The sequence below is a fragment of the Bombus fervidus genome, chromosome 11 (assembly GCF_041682495.2).
Source record: "Bombus fervidus isolate BK054 chromosome 11, iyBomFerv1, whole genome shotgun sequence".
In the NCBI taxonomy this organism is placed as follows: Eukaryota; Metazoa; Arthropoda; class Insecta; order Hymenoptera; family Apidae; genus Bombus; species Bombus fervidus.
In genome coordinates, this window is record NC_091527.1 from 7,349,838 (window position 1) to 7,370,315 (window position 20,478).

The 20,478-nt window shown below is 46.1% G+C and overlaps 1 protein-coding gene across 6 annotated transcripts in view; it reads left to right on the top strand.

Annotated features, from left to right (window-relative positions):
• The window catches only part of LOC139992478 (uncharacterized), a 164,415-nt gene that overhangs the window by 116,999 nt on the left and 26,938 nt on the right, over positions 1-20,478 (top strand). For 5 of the 6 annotated variants that reach the window (XM_072013343.1, XM_072013338.1, XM_072013339.1 and 2 more), the window contains exons 4-8: positions 4,529-4,719; positions 5,969-6,158; positions 12,595-13,203; positions 13,435-14,348; positions 19,090-19,379. In XM_072013343.1, the coding sequence (XP_071869444.1) occupies positions 4,529-4,719; positions 5,969-6,158; positions 12,595-13,203; positions 13,435-14,348; positions 19,090-19,379 (2,194 nt within the window). The remainder of the gene's footprint in view (positions 1-4,528; positions 4,720-5,968; positions 6,159-12,594; positions 13,204-13,434; positions 14,349-19,089; positions 19,380-20,478) is intronic. The other variant, XM_072013344.1, reaches the window with a different exon arrangement.

Consider the following 20,478-nt stretch of genomic DNA (forward strand, 5'->3'; position numbering starts at 1 on the left):
ATCGCGTGGCGATTTCGAATCATTCAACACGATTACCAACTGAAATTACAATTACACTTGTAATTCAATTTTCCGAGCGTCGACAACGAACGAAATAGCTGGCACGAAGCACGCTATTATTTGACCGGAACCCCTGCCAGCCGGAAATGAAAAATTAACAACCGGCAGACGCCTGTTATTAATGACGATTCCAAAATCATTCTTCAAACAAGGAAAGTCGCCTCGCACGTGAATCTATAGATTTTCCAAAATCTGCTAAAAGGATTTTACACAACGATTTTCACCTGTAATCGTATTCGAACGTTTAAGCGGAACAATTTTGTAAAATAAGCGAAATTCACGACTTGGCGAACGTGACTTTAGAAAATTTCCATTTTGCGATGTAACCTCTTGACCAACGTTTGCCCTGGCTAACGCGAAATAACATCAGGAACTCTGTGTAACGTAACTATTTACTTTAGAGATGTCAAAGTTAATACAAGCGTACTCAAGTTTGCCTAAATTTTATTGGAACACTCGGCTTCCTCGTAAATTAATTAATCCACGAAACACGGTGGGACATCGTAGTCTGACCAGGATTTAATCGTTCCCCGAAGCGATCGTGCTCGCAACCCCGCGAAGAAAGCTCTTAATACACCCTCGGGGCGAATGGACGAGCCAACCTTCGGCGAAGCCGATGCCTTCATTCAATTTACACCGATGGCTCCGTAAAATATCAGACAATTTTAAACCTTCCCGAAATTGCTGCAATTTCTTTCCAAACCGTAACGTTAAACGTCGAGTCTCGCGTCGAAAGTATCGTTTGAACGTGAACTTATCGGTAGCAACGCGTAATCATGACGATCGATACTTGTAAATTTGTATTATACAACAGGATATTACAAAACATTAAAAGGATACGCCACAAACAACATTTTCTCTGTAGAGTCAATCCCCCGTGTTTCGCGAACGTACGTGAAACACCAAGCTCGAAGATTCATCAAGCATCAGGACCGAGTTTCTCGATACTGAAAGATGGTTGAACGTTGCAGTGAAACGGTTTTCCCGGGCGCGACTTTAATTGTAAATTGCTGCAAGTCCCCCGGCAAAGACAATCGAGGGCGCTCCATCAGAAACACTCGGCGTTTCTCCTGCGGCATCGTTCGAGACCGAAGCGTCGTAATGACGTATTTGCCCCGCAGTTACCTGCGACGTATAGCACTCCGTATAAGGTATACCGTTAACAAGCACGAAGACGCGTGATTCCCGTAATCCTCGAAGGGAAACCCTTTGTCCGCGCCCAACCAACGCGACGCGCGTCTTCGGCGAACGCACGGAAGCCCTTTGTCGTCTGCAGCAGAAATTACCTCGAATTAATGCCGCTGGCTTTCTCGAAGATCTTCACCCCGTCGTCTCTTACCATTCGCCTGTTCTGACTGCGTCGCGGAGCTTCCAGCCGAGACAGTTTTCGAGCCATTGTTCTGGAACAAGCCGTGTGTTATCTGCCAATGACGTTCCGCGAGTCGGCCGATATTTACTCGCAAAGACGAGAAACCAGCGTGAAAAAGGGGAATTTTTGCCAGGGAATTCTCGATGACGAGCGATACGTGGGGCGTTTCAAAGATCCTAGCTGAAGGTCGGAAAGTTAATGGAATTTCCGTAGCAAGGAAGGAGCCGCGGATCAAGCGTGGGATGTAAAGTAAATAAGGGGAGCGCAATTTTTCACGTTGTTGCCGAGTTCCACAGGATTATTCACGGTCCTGGAATAAACTGAGCTTTCGAGATAAGTCTGAAAGGAAAAGTCTGCGGGATATCGAGGTCAGGAGGAAGCGAACCGCTTGGGACGAGTTGCGGCTCTGCGGCAGATGCGACAAAAAGTCGAGGAGAAGGCAATAGTCGACACACAGTCGGAACATCGTTCGATCTCCCTGTGTGGCTCGGTGAATCGGCGAAAGGGACAATCGACTTGCAAACCGATAATCAAAGAACCTAGTGGAAACATTTACGTAGTGGAACAAAAATACCTCGCTTGAAATTTTATCCTTCCAGTGACCCGTGTTTTTCTTGTATTAAAAAGCTCGAGAGAATACAAAGAAATAGCAGACTGATTTTTACGGATTAAATTCGTCCAGCGTATTATCCGATCTGTTGGAAACTGCAGAGGAAAGATCCCACAAAGCTCCATTATTTAGTTTGATCGATCAACGTTGCGGCTCGACGGAAGTCGTTATAGAAAGCTACCACACTGAACGGGATTAATAACCAAGAATAATGCGATTAAAGGGTTTAATTATCGAGCCCGTGCTAGCGCAGTCTTTCCAAACGGCGTCGATCAACGTTGATCAGCCTCGATTCGAGGATAATCGAGCAAATCTAATCTGAATAGAATATTCAACTTTAATTGTTTTCACTATACTGCAATACTCGTTAAAATTGTACGCAGGAATAAACGTCAACGCTGCGACCGAGCTTCCGTTTTCGCGTGCATTTAATTAAAAGTCTTTACAGTTTTTTAATAGAAACGCCGTGAATGCAGTTCGTTATCTCCGTAATTGCATCCTGGTGCTTGGGCTTGACCCGAAAGTTGCGCCGGTGATTCGCGACCCTCTCAATGCGCATTTTTATCGGTACCTGCGAAACGGCCGCGTGCCATATCTTCGTTCAAGCTGGCAGAAAAGTAGTCCATGATCGAACCAGACCAGCGACGAAACAGTTAAACCGCGTCGACCCTGTTCCATTCGAGCAGACGAACACATTCTATGCGCTGATTCGATAAGTCGTCCTTTTTTTATCGTTTCGTCGTTCGACTTCTCTTTGGGCAAACAAATGCATACGCGCTCCTATAGTCCTACGCGCATCTTCTAGAGTTATTCGGCTGTTTGATCATACACTTTTTACTCCTCTCTTGCATGTTGGTTCATCCTGCTACTCGCTTTTTGTACGCGCGTCCTCGGAAAAAATGATAACATCGCGTTGTACATCAAGGAAACACGTCTGGCGATTCGCAACTCGCGTATTTGTCTCGATGATTAGAACTTTACGTTTCTTTTGAGAACGATAGAATAAAGACTGTGTATCTGTTTGAAATTACTATATCAGTTAATATCATAATTGGAACATTAGACAATTTAGAATTGTTTATATAATTCTAGAATTAGTAGTATGGAACGCATCCAACTATTATTAATATTATGTAGAACACCTAAGTAAATAAATAAAGAGATAAATGCGTGTTGTAACCTTATTCTATAGTAAAAATCGGCGAGATCGAAAGTTGTTCTGAAATAGAGAGAAAGAGAGAGAGGGTGATCTGGTGACATGGGACAAAAAACAAATTGGATGATGGATCTGTCTTGTACTTTGTCCTTGTGGTTCGTTCTTCGAGGAGCGTTTACCAATCGATATCGATAGAAGTAGGTCCGGGCAAGAAAAGAAAGAAAGACGAAAGAAGGCGCGATGAAAGAAAGGGGAAAATCGACGGGGTGGAATGCGCGTTACAGCGTGTCTTTGCGGTGCGAGAAGAAAATTGGTCTCCGGATAAAAGCCGCAACGGGAAAAAGCGAAACGGACGTCGGTCGTCGTTCTCGATTTTCCTCCGTTCTGATCAACTTATCTTCGGTCACGTAGCCGACGAGAAGCGTTACGATTGAAAGGCGGCCACTATCGCTAACCGTAAGCTCTTTTTTACTCTCACGTTGATCGCCGACGTGACCGCACGATTTCTCGACTTCTCTCGGGAACAAAACCGTTCCGGATAAAGAACGCGGCAACGTACTCGTATGCCGCAGGACACACCGACGATTATCGTTCGTTCCCACTCCACCTAATGAATTCGTTTCTCAATAAAACTGTGTAGCACTTTTATCGAAACACTTATACATGACGCTCCTTTACATTTTCTTTGATTCACAAAGAACAGTTGAACAATTTCGTATAACTGGAAATATAATATATTCGGTAATTTATATTCAGAGATTCCATCGGCTCTTCGGCTCGATTTATCCAATCTTATCCGACAAAACGTCACATCCTGTGCGGTTGTTAGTTTGTTAACAATAATCGATGCTTGAAATCGTTAATCGTGGCGCTTTCACCAGCGATGATTCAGCAGTTGGATAATCGATTGCGTTCGGTCAGCGTCGATGAGCCACGTGTTGGCTCGGGCTTGCTCGCAAGCTTCTGCCATTAGTCTTCCGCTTTCGAGAGGGAAATTTCGCTCACCCTTGACCCTTGCTGCTTCCTGATATTTCCAATAACGAACGCTATACGTCCTCTTTAATCTAGCAACGATAACCAGACACCTTCGACCTTACTCGCCAAGAAAGGCTCGTAAAAAAGAAGGAAAAATTGACGCCAGGGGAGATAAATTTCCAACGACATTTATTTATCCGGGATAGTCCGCAGAACCGATGGTTTCTGCGGCGCGTAGCAGGCAATAGAAACGCGTGATAAAACGGCACCATATTGAAACGACACTGGCAGCTAGGACAAAAAGGGGCGAGCAGTCGGAGGGACCTACTAAAGCGGCTTTTCTCTTCTTTTGTTTCAGGAATTGGAGAGGAGTTATACCCTCTCGACCCCAGGGGGTAGCAGCCCTGTTTGTTGTCCACCCTGCAGCCCGCCCCCTGCACCGGCTGCATACATATCGAGCGCACGTGCGTCCTCGCGAAGACTCGGCGCCGGAAGTGGAATCGGAGGTCCGCCGTCCCCGGAAAGGGATCCCCTGGGAAGACTGTTAAGGTCAGTTCGCTTTTTCTTCTCCTTTTTCTTTTTCCCCAGAGACACCGCTATCGTTTAACCTTCTGCTGGCCAATGAGACGTGAAAAATGTTTATTTCACCACTGCCTGCTGGACCCTGTAAGGATATTCTGCGAGATGTTCCATATCCTTGGGATACACTAATGGGGTGGAATATTTGTTTCTTATTTATTCCAGTTGATTCATAAGTAAGTAAATGAATGGAATATAAGGAGAACTATAATCGGATGTAAATGAAGTGCAATTTTTAAATCGTAACTCCGATCGAAACAGAATTTACAATGCTCGCAAACAATAAAACGGATAGGTAATAATATAAATAAGAAGGTAATCGTCATTGAACGGGGCCACCTGCGTCCCAGCAGGGCGAGCCCATAAAATTGCAGACTGTTCCTGTCGGGGAAATCGTCCGGAAGCAGTAAAACCCTATCCCCGTCCCTATCCTTGTCCAATCCTTTCTCCACGCTTGATCAGCCTGCTATGGGCTCCGCGTGAGATCATCAATCTTACCTGGGTACAACGAATGCATCATTCAACGCGAAGTTGCCACTTAGCGAGACTACGGTTTCGTCGCCTGGGAAATTAACCAGTCACCCGATAAGCGATCCACTGTAACGCCGCGTCCCGCCTCGTAACTCGAATTAATTGGAATTTTAGTGGGACGCTGTAAAAAGTTGAGCAAGAAGAACGCGCGGCAGCTTTCGAAAGCAGTTTGTCGTCGGCCAGGAGTTTAAAGTAGAATTAAATGAGTCTGCCAGACGGCTTCTTATCCCTGGTTTGGCTTGCAAATCGATAAAATGATAAAACCCCGTCGAGGCTAAGCCGAAGCGTGTTAATCTTTCCTGAATTTTCCAACTCCTCTCTATAAGCACGCGTATACTAACTTTAGATGGAAGACAGTTACTGCTTATCGTTTAAAGTAAAAAACGATACTACGAAGTTTCGCATTTATTCAAGAGACTGTTTTTCTTCATAGTTAGACGATACGCTTGAAATCCCTTTCGATTCAACCAAAATCAACATCTTCCAATCCCTTCGGTGGATCGATGTAATTCAAGAATCACATTCGACCATATTTGGTTTGTATTCGATGCAACAGCGACGCGAAACGGTCATCGGCGTTGTGCCAACATTCCATTAGCCAGTGATGCTTGCGGAATTAAGCAAATTCGTGGAGTGGCGTTCCTCCACGTGGTCGGCCGGTTAAACACAGCGAACTTGGTACTTGCAGATTCCTGAAGTCCTTCTACAGGGAGCTAGGCACTCGTGATCCACCCCATTTGCCGGCATGGGCGTCGCCTCTTCCACTTGGCACCCTTTGTCCGGCGCACTTTCAACCGCACCTGCAGCTGCTGCACAAAGGCGAGCAGGAGCACAGGCTCGAGAACATCAAGCCCGACCAGATCTTCGCCCCGGTTAGGGTGAGTGCTATAAATCATCCCGCGGAAACTACTTCGTCTCTGGTGACGCGACGTACCGGTTGTTGACGTCGGTCGTAAAACTTCTCGCGGACTCTACCGCGATGGACGTTCGGGAAGGGGAAACAGGAAGCAAAGGAATCCCTTGGGAGGAAATTTCTGATAAGAAGAATCCTGCAAGTTTGTCGTTGTAACGCGTAGAACTTGAATTATCTACCTCGGTTCGTCCTCCCGCGCGATTCTAACTTTTTAATCTTTTTCTCGCTGGGGATGCTCGGAAATTTAAATAAAATTCAAATCAAGTATTCGAAACAAGGGAATGTATAAATGCCACGGCGAGGCTATATCATTTTTGTAGAGTTGCGAGCAAGTTTTCCGAATGCAGAGACGATGACATTCTACGTCAATCGTATTCGACAGGGTAGCACCGCCGCCCGCTGTACATTTGCATGATATCGACTACGTAATTGCGAAAGTCAAGTTACACGGACAGCCGGCGATGCAACCACGATTTTCTCCGTCGAACGCTAAAACTTTCCGCGGTAACTTCGCGATATGTGAAAGCCAAGTTACCTATCCGCATCCCTCGCTGTCTAAGTTTCACGTTGTCGAATTTCCTTGACGAATCGCGGCAAACTTCCACTCCGTTGTTTTTCCTCTTACTCTGTCATTTAGTCTGCGTTTAAGATCAAAAAATCAAAGAAATTAAAATCGTTTCTTTAACTTCGACACGGCAGACAAAATAGGTATTAAAGGAAAAAAGGACAAACGTTGTAAAATTATCTCTAGTCGTATTTCCACGTTTTACTCCGATCCAGGAAATCCGTTTCTTTTCGAGTTCCTTCGTTCACGGGTCCGGCACTGATATCCAAGTCGATGTTGCATTCTAGCGTCCGTCTCGAGCGAGCGACACGGATTGCGTCTAAAAACAAAACGGAGGAAGATGGAGCGAAGCGATGGAGTCGGGTTAAATCGCTCTAAGAAGAGGATGAAACAGAAGGAGAGCCGTCCTTCTGGATTTTCGACGAACCATCGTGAATTGACTGGGAACCGCCGTGCTATGTCTGTCGATGTTTGTTACCATGAAAGATGAATTCTCTCCGGGCAAAGCCGTCGTTTCACGTAGGAAGTTTCGATACGTTTCACCTGCTGATCAAGGGAATTCTTGAACAATCGAACAAAGAGCCTTCGTTCCTGTCTCGTACCATCGAAAATCCCTTCTGCACGGAATTTAGAAGTCAAGTATCCGATGGAGAAGGTAATTGTACTGCAGTGAAACATCGAGATATTATCGAGACATCGATAGAAAATAAACTGTGTGTTTGACGGAGCAATCTAGGGCAGAGTAAACGTTGATCGTGAAACGGGCAAAGGACTGGCAATTAGAGAAGAATCTCGGACATTCCTACCGCGCAAAAAGTGCTTTCCTCGGACAAGTGCAGACGGAGATGATAAAAAGGATTTTCAAGAGAGAGAGAGAGAGAGAGAGAGAGAGAGAGTGGAAGCTCGCGTGAGATCGAGGAAGAAATATTCCCGAACCGAGATTTTCAACGCAACTAAAGAAACCGCCTGAAAGGAGAAATTAGACAATCTCGTTTCTTGCAAGTTGGAAGGGTCGAGAAGCGTTTCCCAACTGGGTGAGAGAGAATAAGGTGAAACGTCCTCGAAAGGAGTTGAACAGCCGACGACGGTGGCCCACTCGAAGACGGTGGCCCACTCGAACTCTTTCCGATGTCGTTTCCGATAATAACATGAAGTCGAATCAAGTCGAGAGTATCGTCGCAGAGGCATAGCTCCTTCGGTTCTCGAATAAAGAAGGTTTTAATCGCGCCTCGAAAATGCGGCGAACAAAATCGTGAAGAAGCGCGCGATCACTCGTCCGGTTCTGGCGTAACGAGGCATTGTTCTGTCGTGGCTCGATAAGATGGCCAAGCTTCGCTTCGTTAACATTTCTCGAAAGGCTTTTTAACCAGACGACGCTGACAACTTCTGACAAAGCACGCGAACACCGCCTACTTTTGTGCCTCGAAGGACGCTCGGTAATCGAGCTTCGATCTCAATGGACCATTTTAATTTCGCCTGTACTTCGATCTCATCCTACGCGAGCTTCGTTCAATCAAACAAAATAATTTCTAGGACGAAAAACTCGAATTTCTTTTAAACGTCATTCCTGCTAAATCAACTTGAGTTAAACCTCGAGACTCTCAGAGTAGCGAAACTGTTCCACCATATTTAATTCAATCGATACAACGTCTCCGCCTGCAGGCGTTTCGACAAGGCCCCTTGGGCTTTCGGCAAACTGCAATCAAAGCGGCACGGTCGTAGGCGTGAACGACAGCCGAAGCATCGATCACCGGAGCCAGCCTGTCAATTTACAAGGAAACTTGTACACACGGCACGAGAACGTATCCAACGTGGAAATAGCGGAGGCGACCGACTCAGCCATCCGCTTAACATCTCAATCTTCCCGGCCTTAATACCGGCAGTATCTGCCGGCAGCACCGCGAACCAAAGATTTATCGAAGCCACAATGTATCCGTCCGCCTCGGAATCTCCTTATCTTGCGGATATATGTACGTATTCGAGTGGAACCGAAAGATCTCAGTGTCGCTCTATCTGTTTCGATCTTTCGGAGAGCCGACCTGCGTGGCTGGAAAAACGTGAGGTCTAAATGGGACACGTGCGACTATTTTATGATCTGTTTTCAGAATGGCAGTTTCGTTCGACGTACGGATAATAGACGGTATTGATCGGCTGTTTCGCAGGATTGAGAAGAAAACTAGCTGGATATGATAGGAGAGAGCAGGTGTATTACGCTCGCTTCGTTCATCAGGCGTCGCAATTAATAAATGTAACCGTCTTGGCTAATCAGAGATTCGAAGCTTTCGCAATTTCGTGTTACAGAATTGTTAGAATCTTCGGGTATGAACCGATCTGTAATTAAGCAAGTTGTTACGCTGCAGGTACATAGAGACACGTGTTCTTCAAAGACGTAGCTCTCGATTTTTCAAGTTTCACTTCGGCCTGTAATACCTCGGTGTGATAAATCTTCTACTTTCTCGTTCACTGTTATTGTGTAAATACCGCGCATTATATCGTACCGATAGAGGCATCGAACGAAAATGCTACTGCAAGAATGTCAAAGGAAAAAAATTCGCGAAGAAGATGTAAGCTATTCGAGACGAAAAGCGTCGCGACCCCGGCCTCGATAGATCATTCTGACGATGAAATTACTCTTTTCACAAACAGTTCTGTGTGTCGTTTCGCAGCATCCGACGTTGAAGAGGTCGATAACGCGAGCGTGTAACGGAGCCAGGAAACGCAAACAATGCGCCACGTCACCTGGAAACGTGCACGTGGAAAAATGAGCCTCGTAACCGTGCCATTCGAGGCTCGGTATCGCGAGAACGCGAGAACAGACTGTGACGGCAGACACATGGCCACGTCAAGGTTGTGCAAGCCCGATATACCCTCCAAACACGAACGAATTCGTGCCGTGCAGTCGACAAACGTGCCAGGGAGAACAAACGGATCGTTGAAGGGACAAGCTTTTAAAGCTCTTCTGACCCTGTTCAGCGAGTTTCTTTCTTTACTTCAATACAGCACGGTATAAAAACGCAGAAAGAAATGAAACGAAATTAAAAGCTGAAGACTAATCGTTTAGTTAACGAGAATCGAATTCTTCCTTTTTCCGATTTAGAATCTTCAGTTCAATTTATCGAGTCAGCATTGCTGTAAGCAATGAAAGGGAAGAATTATTGGGTCGATAAATTCCACTAAAGCGTAGAATTTATCGCGTGCCCGCGTGCAAAGAATGCACGGCGCCATAATGAGCGCGTTTACGTCGCGAAGCGCCGTCTTGAAGAACGTCTTTCCGAATCACCGACGTTCCAGCCCTCAACGTTCGTCTGTCGGAATATTATTTCCATTTTCCCGGGCGCCCGAGACAAGCGCAGCGACGAACGCTCTCCGATCCGGCCAGCTGGAAGTAATTTCTTTGTCTCGATGCTTGCCACGGACGTCTCTAAACACGCCTATTCGCGCCAATAGCTTCTTCATCCGGGACTCGCGTTCGGAACAGTAAAACGAAGATATTGTTCCCTTCGTCTTTCATCTGTTGCCTCCTTTTTGCTCGTACAAGTGAAGAGTACTGTTGCTAGACCATCTCGACGCTTATTTACGGACACGCGATCGTAAAGAACGAGCGAAACACGTACGACAAAATAACAGATTTGCTATTCAGTGTATCCTTTTGGCCATGATTTTAGCGTAACTTCTAATTTTATTGACTAGGTATAGAACAATAACGGAAAACTCTAAGTTCGAAATGCATTGAAAATACGATGTAGTTGAAAAAGTATCCCAGTAATTTTAGAAAATTATAGTTCGTGCGAACGATTGTACATTACAGCGAAAGTACCAGAGCAAACAACCTAGTACTTTGTTTCGTCTGGATCGAAATTCGATATTTGTTTATTTACATTCTTCAGCGGTCCGTCTACGTTGCAAGTGGTCTTGTTTGTAATTCGAATTTGTTTGTTTACCAACTATGGTCACATCCAAAGCACAAAATACAAGATCTAACGGAGCTATAGTATCAGTGAATGCAACACTATCTCGATTAGAAGCGGCAAACTATACTGAAGCTGGCTAAATAAACAGATTAGACGAGCTGAAATCACGAGGTTCACTGGCGTTGATGGAAATAGCCGGTCAATAAAGCACGGCAAGTCAAGAATCCCAAAACCCTCGGCAATGGAGGACTCGCAATAACAGGCTACGGGAGGTCTGAGAGACTATAAAGACCGTAGAGATAAGGAGGCTACGGTCGAACACCGTTCTGCTGAAATAGTAGAAGTGGAAGGCTCGATGAAATCACAGGGTAGACCTAGCCACCCGTTCAAACTGAACAGCTGAAGCGAGCATTAGAATACAGCCAGCCTCGGGGATATAGTATCCGTTGAAACGAGAGAGGCATCAAATAATAATATACAGCAGATCGTATGATCTACTTCGAAGGGGATGAGAAGATTCAAGCAACAGACCGTAAAGGGACTAGAATCACGGGATAATAGCTCGGGCCGACAGCCTCCTGCGGTGAAGGAGCTACATAGCAGGGTACCATGATCATAGAGCCCTTTATAATCTAGGACAAGCTGGGATGACGTTCACCGATAACGAGGGCGTGGCACTAAACCATAATGCAAAACCTTTTCGCAACTATCTCTCTGTCTTTTGTGAAATTGATATATTGTCTACTTTTCCAAACTATTCCGTACAACTTTCAAGTACATTACGTGACAATGATACGGTTTAATACAACACAAATAGCAGGGTTAACGAGCTCGTAAACAGTGATGAACGATCGAGTCAGATCGGTAAACAATCGGGAGAGATTTCTAATCGATAGTCGATGAACGATGATGGAACTCGAAGCACGCGATTCTGTCCTCTGATAATCGGTCCCGTAAGCAAGTTCCTGCCCTACAAAGGGTAGCTCATCGCGTGATCGATCGGCAGACTAGCAATTGTTACGGCATTACGGAACAAACGACTTTCTCCCTTTATTGCCATGGCACGCGCATCCCCGGAACAATGGCCGCGTGCACAAAGCGCTGCGCGAAAAACAATTTTGTCAGACGCTGATTAAATCCGTTTCTAGGCCGTGCAGAGAATAGTTCCATCGTTATATGGGAAATTTGCTTTTCCATTTTATCGATTCGTGTCGGACATCGTGCCACGTGGCAGTTGAAAATCTCCAAGTCTCGTTAACGTCATCGAGGTGTCTGGAAAAAAGGGGATGGAAGCTTGGTGATCGTCGAAGACTTAGCCGAAGATCAGTCTCACAGGCAGATAAGTTTGCCTTTTATCTCTGTTCGAGATAGAAGTTAAAGAGAACGAAATGAAAGGCACGACGAATCACGAACAGTTTGTATACCGGAAGTTCGTACGCCGAGGATAGATAAGCGGACCAGTGGTAAGAAGAAAAGTTAGCAACTTCGTGACCAGTTTCTCGGATACTCCTCGGTTTCCCCACTTCCAACTGGTTACCAATTAGAAGTTGGAACCTCTCGCGTGAACCACTAATCCTATTCGATGGATCGACCGTTTCTCTCAATCAGAACCGCGTCTATCTGTAATTTTGCTAACTTCAACCACATCTATCATTTAGCAGATGCAAGTCAAATACAATTCTATTCGACCGTTGTAACAGGAACCCGATAGAAATGCAATTTCTTGCGTCCATTACATCCAGAAGAAACGAATTTTGTCAAATTGGTATCGGTACTCGATCGAGCGTCATCTACGTCTCGATTAAGTGGTCGCGCAGTATCAAACCTAACTGAATCTTAGTCGGATGTAGGGAAAATAGCAAATGAATTTTGTCAAGACAGAAATATACGGATAATCGATCGATTAATTGTATCCACTGTTTTAGTTGAGCGATGGCACGGTATCAGAAGCGCCCCGCCGCGTGGCCATTGAAGGAGGCCCCGGAAGCGGAAGAACGACCCTTTGCCTCCGCCTTCTTCACCAGTGGGCGATACAAGGCGATAGTCCGGCTCTGGCGTTCATCGTCCCCCTCCGTGAACTTCGAGGCAGTCCTGTGCTCAATTACTTGGCTCGGGAATTATTCCCAAGGACAGCAGCCATCGGCGACGCGGTCGCGCAAGTATGGCGCACGCTGCATTTAATGGAGGATCGTGTGCTATTTATCCTTGACGGATACGACGAGTGTGTAGGGGGCAGAGCGTCCCTAGGCGATGCTATAGACCTTCTCGAGGGACGTTTGTTCCCCGACGCGAGGATCCTGGTCACTTGCTCGCCCAGCAACTCCAGTGTACTGTCGCCGCTAGTTCAAAGGAGGATCCATCTGGCTGGACTTGAGTGGCCCCACGTCGAGAGGCTCTGCGTGGCGTATTTCATTCACAACGACATCGCAGAGAAGGCTTGCGAGTTCCTCGAAGCGCTGAACGTACAACCACAGGCCGTCAAGCAGCTTGGTCAGCATCCTCTCGGCTGGATTATGCTCTGCTGTCTCTACCAGGTAAAGGAAACAGAATAAAGTTGGCGAAAAAAAGATAGGATAGTCATAGAGCGGTGAAGGGGACGTTTAAAGTTCACGGAAAAATCGTGAACAAGTAGTTGAACGACCGATCCGATTCGTTACCGGGCGCCATAAAAACGGTCTCGCGTTGTCTGCGTATTCGACGCAGCACAAGAGCTCCGAGAGCTCGTAAAAATGTCGACGCTTAAAGCTTGCTCTCTCGTTTCTCAGGACTCTGGAAGTTTACCAACGGAAACCAGCGCGCTGGTTCAAGCAGCCGTCAAGTGTATCGTGAAGAGGAGCCTCGATCCACCGGTACCTTACAACGAGGAAATTCCTGGTCATTGCAGAAAACGACTGGAGGATTTTGGAAAAGTGTCTTTGGCTGCGCTCAGGGAGGGCAGGTGCTGCTATACCGAGGCTGAACTCAGAGCTAGAGGTGGAGGTATAGAAGTTACCAGACTGGGATTCCTGACCAAAGGATTGATTTTCGGACAACGACGAAAACCAGACCTGTACACACCGATTCACATGGCCGTAGCCGAATTCCTGGCAGCTTACTACTTAACCTCAGTAGCTCAATACGCCAATATTCTTCGAAGGGAGTTGGAGGGATTGCCATCAGGAATCATCAGCCATTTGGCTGGTCTACTGGGACCCAAGACGCATTTAATATTAAACCAATTGTGTCCGCTGGAGGTGCCACCCAGAGCAGTCTTCTCGTTGCTGAAAGCAGCCGGTGCCTCGGATGGAAACATTTCCGCCGTGTGTAGATTGGTCGGTGCAGGCCCGGGATTTGGTCCCGCGCCCAACGAGAGACCTCCAGCGCCGCTGGTCCACACTTCGCCTTTGGAACTCGAAGGGTGGGCGAGAATCCTTGAGAGCCCGGCTTGCACCCTCGAGGCCCTCGAGGTGGTGTTCCAAGTGGAAAGAGGCTCCGATCCTAGATACCTGGACGACTTTTTCGAAGCCCTAGCTGGAAATGAGAGTGTCAAGCTCGTGAGAATCACGTCGCTTCTCGGCCAAGAGTTCCCCGCGGATGAAGCGCAAAAGTTGGCCGGACACTTGAAGAGCGTCCTGAGTAAGAAGAAGCTGAACGACTTTGAGTTGGTTATAACTTGTCTGGAGGAAGCAGCGCACGATAGGTGAGTCTCTGTCTAATTTCCCGTTAGAAATTTCTCTAATTTTCTCCCTGTACGATTTTCTTGCAAAATGTATGACAATCGCAGGACGTGCTCAACGTGTCCGTCTTCGCGGCGAGAGTTTAGCGATTGTTCAGACGTTTGAAAATCAAAAGACGAAGCTTTTCTAAAGCTGCGCGAGTTCAAAGACGGTTTAAGAAGACGCACGCGAAACGTAGGAAGGTTACCACGCGGAAAGTTGCCGAAGGGTAACCGTACCGGAGTATTTGTTAAGCCGACAGCGAAAAAACCGTCGGCCCGTTTGCGCGAACGTCGAGCAATATCGGAAAGTGGATTAAAAAAGTTTCCCCGAGGAAAGTACGTGTACATAGACGAACAAATAGATCAGTTTTTAACTCGGAGCGAGAAGCTGTCTCGTCGGGTGCAAGCAGTTTTCTAAGGCAGACTGAGAAATATTTAGAGCTATTAATAACGAACGCCTACTCATCTTCGGCGCGAAAAGAAGTTCCAAGATACCACCTTCGTTATAGAGATTTGTGAAAGAGGTTTTACACATTTTATAAGCACACTCGGATGCTTTTATGGATCTTCATCGATATCCTTGCACGTGCGATACCTAACAGTTTCAGAGAACATCCTATAGACGACGGAGGATTGATGTACGTGCTTGATCGTGAAAGGTCGTCAGAATCGTTTCTGCAAAATTTCTTTCATCGATCGTGGTCGTACGGCGCAAAGGTCAGAAAGTAAATTAAAAAGTTTACTTCGCTCCGTATGATAGCAAAGAAGACGTTTACCCTCGCTCGGAGCGTGGAGATCGGAGGGTGGGAAAAAGCGCGTGTTTACCCAGCGAGCAAAGTACGAATATACGCGAAGGGTGGTGATGCTTCGAGTCTCCATTTGCATAACCGCTCTGGTTGCTCGTGTGTGCGCGCGTACGTTTACATTGGCCGTGTCAGATGCTCTGCTTTCTAGCATGTTTGCAAGCAAAAGAACAGAAACTACACGGTGGAAAGAGATGGAAGCGCTGCAGAATTACGTTCGACCGTAACAATAATTCTCGAATATCCGTCGAATCTGCCTATTGGAATCCAGCTGCGTAAAATTGTTTTCGCTTTTTGTCGTCTCTCTATAAAGTGAAACCGTTGAAACCTGAGAAACTCGAGGCATAAATTTGACGCAGATGCGCACTGAGCGTCGCAGCTACTGCAAGACGAGCAAGATTTTTATTCCAAAGAGTAACTCTTGGGAAAATTTCAATTCTCTAACACGTCCTCCCGCAAATAACTTCGGACCAACGAAACTCGAGGATCTTCTTCACCGAAGCAGAGATGTTTTTCATGCGTGGCCCCGAGGCGAAAAGGCCGATATTCGATATTCAAAGCACGACGATCGCGAGCCCGCGAGCAAACGCACTCCCCCAAATGTGACAAGAAGAGCGGGGTAACAATGAGCGGTCGTCGAGAGAGGCTGCATAAAGTCGTGGCGGAGAAAAAGTCGAAAAAGTGGCGGAACAATATGACGCGGCAAGAATAGAGGAGAGAGGCTTCGAGATCTTTTTCCTTCTTTTCGGGGAGATTGTTCGAGGATCATGAAGGAGCGCGGCTTCGTGACCCGTGGCGAAAAATTAAGGAGGACGCGGCACGATGGTTTTCATAGTCCAACGCCGGACCAGTTCTCTATATTTCTCCTTTTCTCGCGTTTCTTCGCTCTCTAGCGACTCTATCTACTTTCCTTGCCTTCGAACCTCCTTTCTTCAACTTCTTTTCGTCTCTCGTCCCCTTCTCGTTCGCGGTTCCAGTCTTGTCTCTATCTCTTTCAAAGTCTATATTTCTACGAGTTCCGTGAGCAAAAGAGGCTCTACTCCACTAGCTGGCCCCTTGGCGCTTCCTTCTGTTCCTTTTGCCTTTGTCGCAGCGCTTTGAAACTTTCCGAAAGCTTTTCGAAAGAATTTGCCTCAAGATGACGATTCATAATTTTTCTCGCAGCGGGATTTCCACGGCGAAACGCTTTGACGCTATCCGTTTAGGAAAAACTTGGCTACAATTTCCAGACTACAATCAAATTGCGAGGTCTCTTAATCTGGTTCCCAACCTCTTCCCCTGCTCAATCCTGCGTCTGTTCTCCCTCTCTCGTACAATTTCTCTGACTACTCCTAAACAAAGTCTTCTCCGTACTTGGTTTACCCTTCAACCTTCCTGCCATCCCTTCTACCCCGAGCTCATTGCTGTTTCCAATTTTGACGTGTTCTCCGCGCCGTCGCGTTCTTTATTACTTGCCTTCCTCTCCGCGTCGTCTAAACCGGACCAATACCGAAGAAAAATTCTTGAAACTCGCGACGAAGTGCACGAGGGCATCGTTTAACCGCTATTTGCCCGGAGGCGGAACATTCTCGACCCGACAAACTCATTGTTGCGCATCGTCAATGTTTTTCTCGCTTTTTCCACCCGTTCGTTTGCCTTCGCTCTATTCTTTTCCGCCGGAACCGCTCTGCTCAATATGATATCGAGTAAAGGTACTCTATATTCGGTCAGAATCTCGCTAGCAGGCAAACGCGCCGCAAAGAACGCCGATTTCGATCGATGGATGGAAGAAATACCCGGAGACTTGCAGCAGAAAAGGAATCGTCCGGAAAAAGAAACACGAGTCGCGACATGAAAGAGGGCGCAATGTACTTTACGGTTTGTTCTGCTCTCTCGATTGCTCTGCAATTTCGTTCTCGATGTTTCTAGAGAATTCTACGCTGTTCCTGCACTCGTTCGTCTGATCCAATTGAACCTAGAAAGCATTAGAAAAACGGTAGCCGATCTTCTCGATAGCGGATGGAATTCTACGAGTTTTCAAACTTGCCGAAAGTCCTGGCTGTTCGAGGAATTAATATTCATGGGTAAAATTCTTTGATCGTTTTCTGTATCGTTTCGTTTATCGAAAACCTCGTTGAAGTTATTCGAAGAATTCGATCGATCAAATAGACAAGTTACATTAAGACGATAAATTTTCTGCCCACGCAGACACGATCTTCCTCTTTGGTGGATAGCACGTTACAAGCCCCGTTAACGCAATGTGTAAATAATACGAATCCTCCAGGGCGAGTTCAGTCTGAACGAGACTGAATGGGCTGTTAAGAGAAGAACGCTTTCTAAACTCTGAAGAAATCCTCATCAAGAAAATCGTATAAGGAATATAACCGTCGATAGGCTGCTGAAAAGTCGACGATCACGATTTGGCTGACGTTGACGAAGAGACCGTGTTTCGTAAAATCTCGACCGAGATTAACTAAGCTATCTGTAGCGAGAATGAATGACAGCTGTCGGAATATTTCGAGCGATCAGTGGCTGCGAGTGATAGCAGACACGATTGGTCAGACGCGCTCTCTACCTACGAATACAGCGGTGGTAGTTCGAGTTAGTAAATTAAGCGTAGAGATATTTCGCGAGAGTGTGAATTGTTAACGATAGAAACGAGGTCATCGGAAGTATGCCTGTTCATCGTTTGCACGGTTTATTTTTTACTTTTTTTTTTTATGTATTTTAATATAGGACACGCGTCGCGCGATTCGCGGATTTGTTTGATCGTTGAATAAAATCACATCGGCTCGGAACAATAACGGGCTTGGATATTTTAATTAACTTGGAAAACACAGACCACTTTATTTTAATTCCAGGAATATCGTGTAATTGAAGGCGTCGCTTTGTTTGCCAAATAATGTTCATGAATATGTAAACGAAGACTGTCACGTTATTTATAGCGATCCAGTTCGTTTATTTTCCACCATCGTTTCGACTGTTCCGCGAATGGAGCGCGCAACGCTGCATAAAAATTTCTTTCTGATACATAAACGTCGTCTCGATCGTATTATCGCTTATCGGTCTCAGTAAGAATCCTAACCGAGCTTACCGACTAGCATGTAATGCCGAAGGAAATCCAGACTCGTTTGCAATTCTCCGAGGGGAAGTAACCGTGGCCAGGCTTTGCATAACTGTTGCACACGTACGCGTCCCAACCTCTTGAAATAATAGCGAATAGACAGAAGTGGCGAATACTACACGCGCATAAATCTATTCACTGTTGCCGCCTTTATCGGCCGACTTCACCACTCGAGCAAATTTACATAAGTTTGCGCCCGAGAATTACGAACAGCTAACAACTTACGAAAGGTATAGGTACCGTTGTAAAAAAAATTGTTTTTCATAGAAATTCGACGGAATTTGTTGAATTTTAATTGAGAAAACTGGAGCGCTCGCTTTCGACGATCATATTTTCGGCTTCTTTGCTGACATTTCGCAAACACTGCAGTCGCCCGTATTGGTAGCAGTATGTCAAGCAGCCACTGATGAAGGAAACTGCAATGCTTGCGAAACGTTAGCAGGAAAACTGCAACGCTTCCTTAACTCGTGCCACAGTGGCGCGTTCTCGACGTTTTTCGCGAATAAGACGGTGAAAGTGGCCGCGGGAAAACCAAGAACCATCAACATGCTTCGTCGATTACCATCGTGTTCCAAAACCAAGTAACCGTAACGCGGTTGTTTAATCCCTTTAAACCTACTCGTCCCGTTCGAATCTACGCTTCCACGTCCGCGAGTAAATGAGAATGATCTCGGGTCAAACAGAGCCATGCAATCGGGTTAAACCAAATGTCCAATGATTCGGGGCCAATTTCCGTGTACCGTCCTATGGTCAACGGCTTTAAACGAACGATTTAGGCGTTTGTAACGAACAGAGGCATCGATCGACTGTGTTCCAGATTGGAGTGCGTGGTGAACGCCCTTTGCCGTGGACTGAGTCACGCGTCAGCCAGCCTGGCACGGCTGGTCCTCGACATGAATCTGTCCGGCGAGCAAGTGTCCCGGGTCTGCGATGCTCTTCGTGGCTGCGTTCAAGTACAAGCGCTGCACTTGCCCCATTTAGGCTGTGGCTGCGAAGGGTTGGCCTCGGTCGCCGAGCTGCTTAAGGAGAGGCCTTTGCTGGCGTTGAATTTGGCTGGCAGCTGGGGAGCCAAGAACGAGGATCCTTCCAGCTCTGGAATCAGTATGGGTAAAACTATGCCGTTATTCATTTTTTTTTTTTTTTTTCATTCACATTCTTTGATTTCCTGTTCTTATTTCCTTTCTTTCTTCTTCTTCTTCTTCTTCTTCTTGTTTACTTTACGTTCTGATTCTTTCTTTTTATGTTTTCATCCAACGCTGCTTGGCTGGATCGTAAATTGAAAAATTCTAGAAATACCAGCAACGCTTATTTATTTGGAATACACGAGTTTCATTTCTGTCTCTTTTAATTTCCGACATTCGACGACGCTCCGTTTACACAAGCTTCAGCCAACTGAAAGGATCGTATCCGGCTCAACGAAACTTCAAATAATAAAAAAGAAATCGTTGCCGAGCTGCGTCCTCCTCTGATATACGGATTTGGCCGAGCTTTTAATAATAGTTCCGTTACGGTGCATCGTTATTCGTGGCTATTATTTTTCGTCTATCGAGGAGCTCGCGCACGTACCTAGGAAAGCATTCGTGCGTCAAAAAATCGAACGAAATCGTAGAAGAATTCCCATGGGTCATCGTATCGGCGAACACTCGCGCGTACATCGATGCGATGGATTTCCGGACTGGGCTGATCAACGGGTTGGAAGCTTAGGAAGTTGACGGAGTACGGTTCATTGGTCACTCAATCAACGAGCGTAAGCTCAACGAAGTCTCGGGGCTTAAGGCGACCCGAATTAATGATCGCGCGGCCCGAACAGTTCGTAACGTCCGACGTGCTTGTGTTTGATAAACCGATTCGTCCATATCTCTTTGATCACGAGGAAAAAGGCGCTGGAAATCGCTATTTTAAATTTTGATACGCATCACTTCGTTAAACGCGCTTCACTATCGGCCGCCATTAAAACCAATCTGCATGATAGCGCTGGCACGCTGCATCCAGATTTATTGCGATCCGCATGCACTTAGACAGAAGCCAATACAGCGTGGTATCGAATTAGAGGTACCAAACGGGAAGCTGCGAACCTATAGTCATGGACCAAATTAAGAACTGATAATTAGTCGACTATTGGTAGAATAATTTTTCATTCTCTAATTTAGATAATATCGATTACCGAACGATTTATTCGTTTTAGATTCTAGAATATAGAATTTAC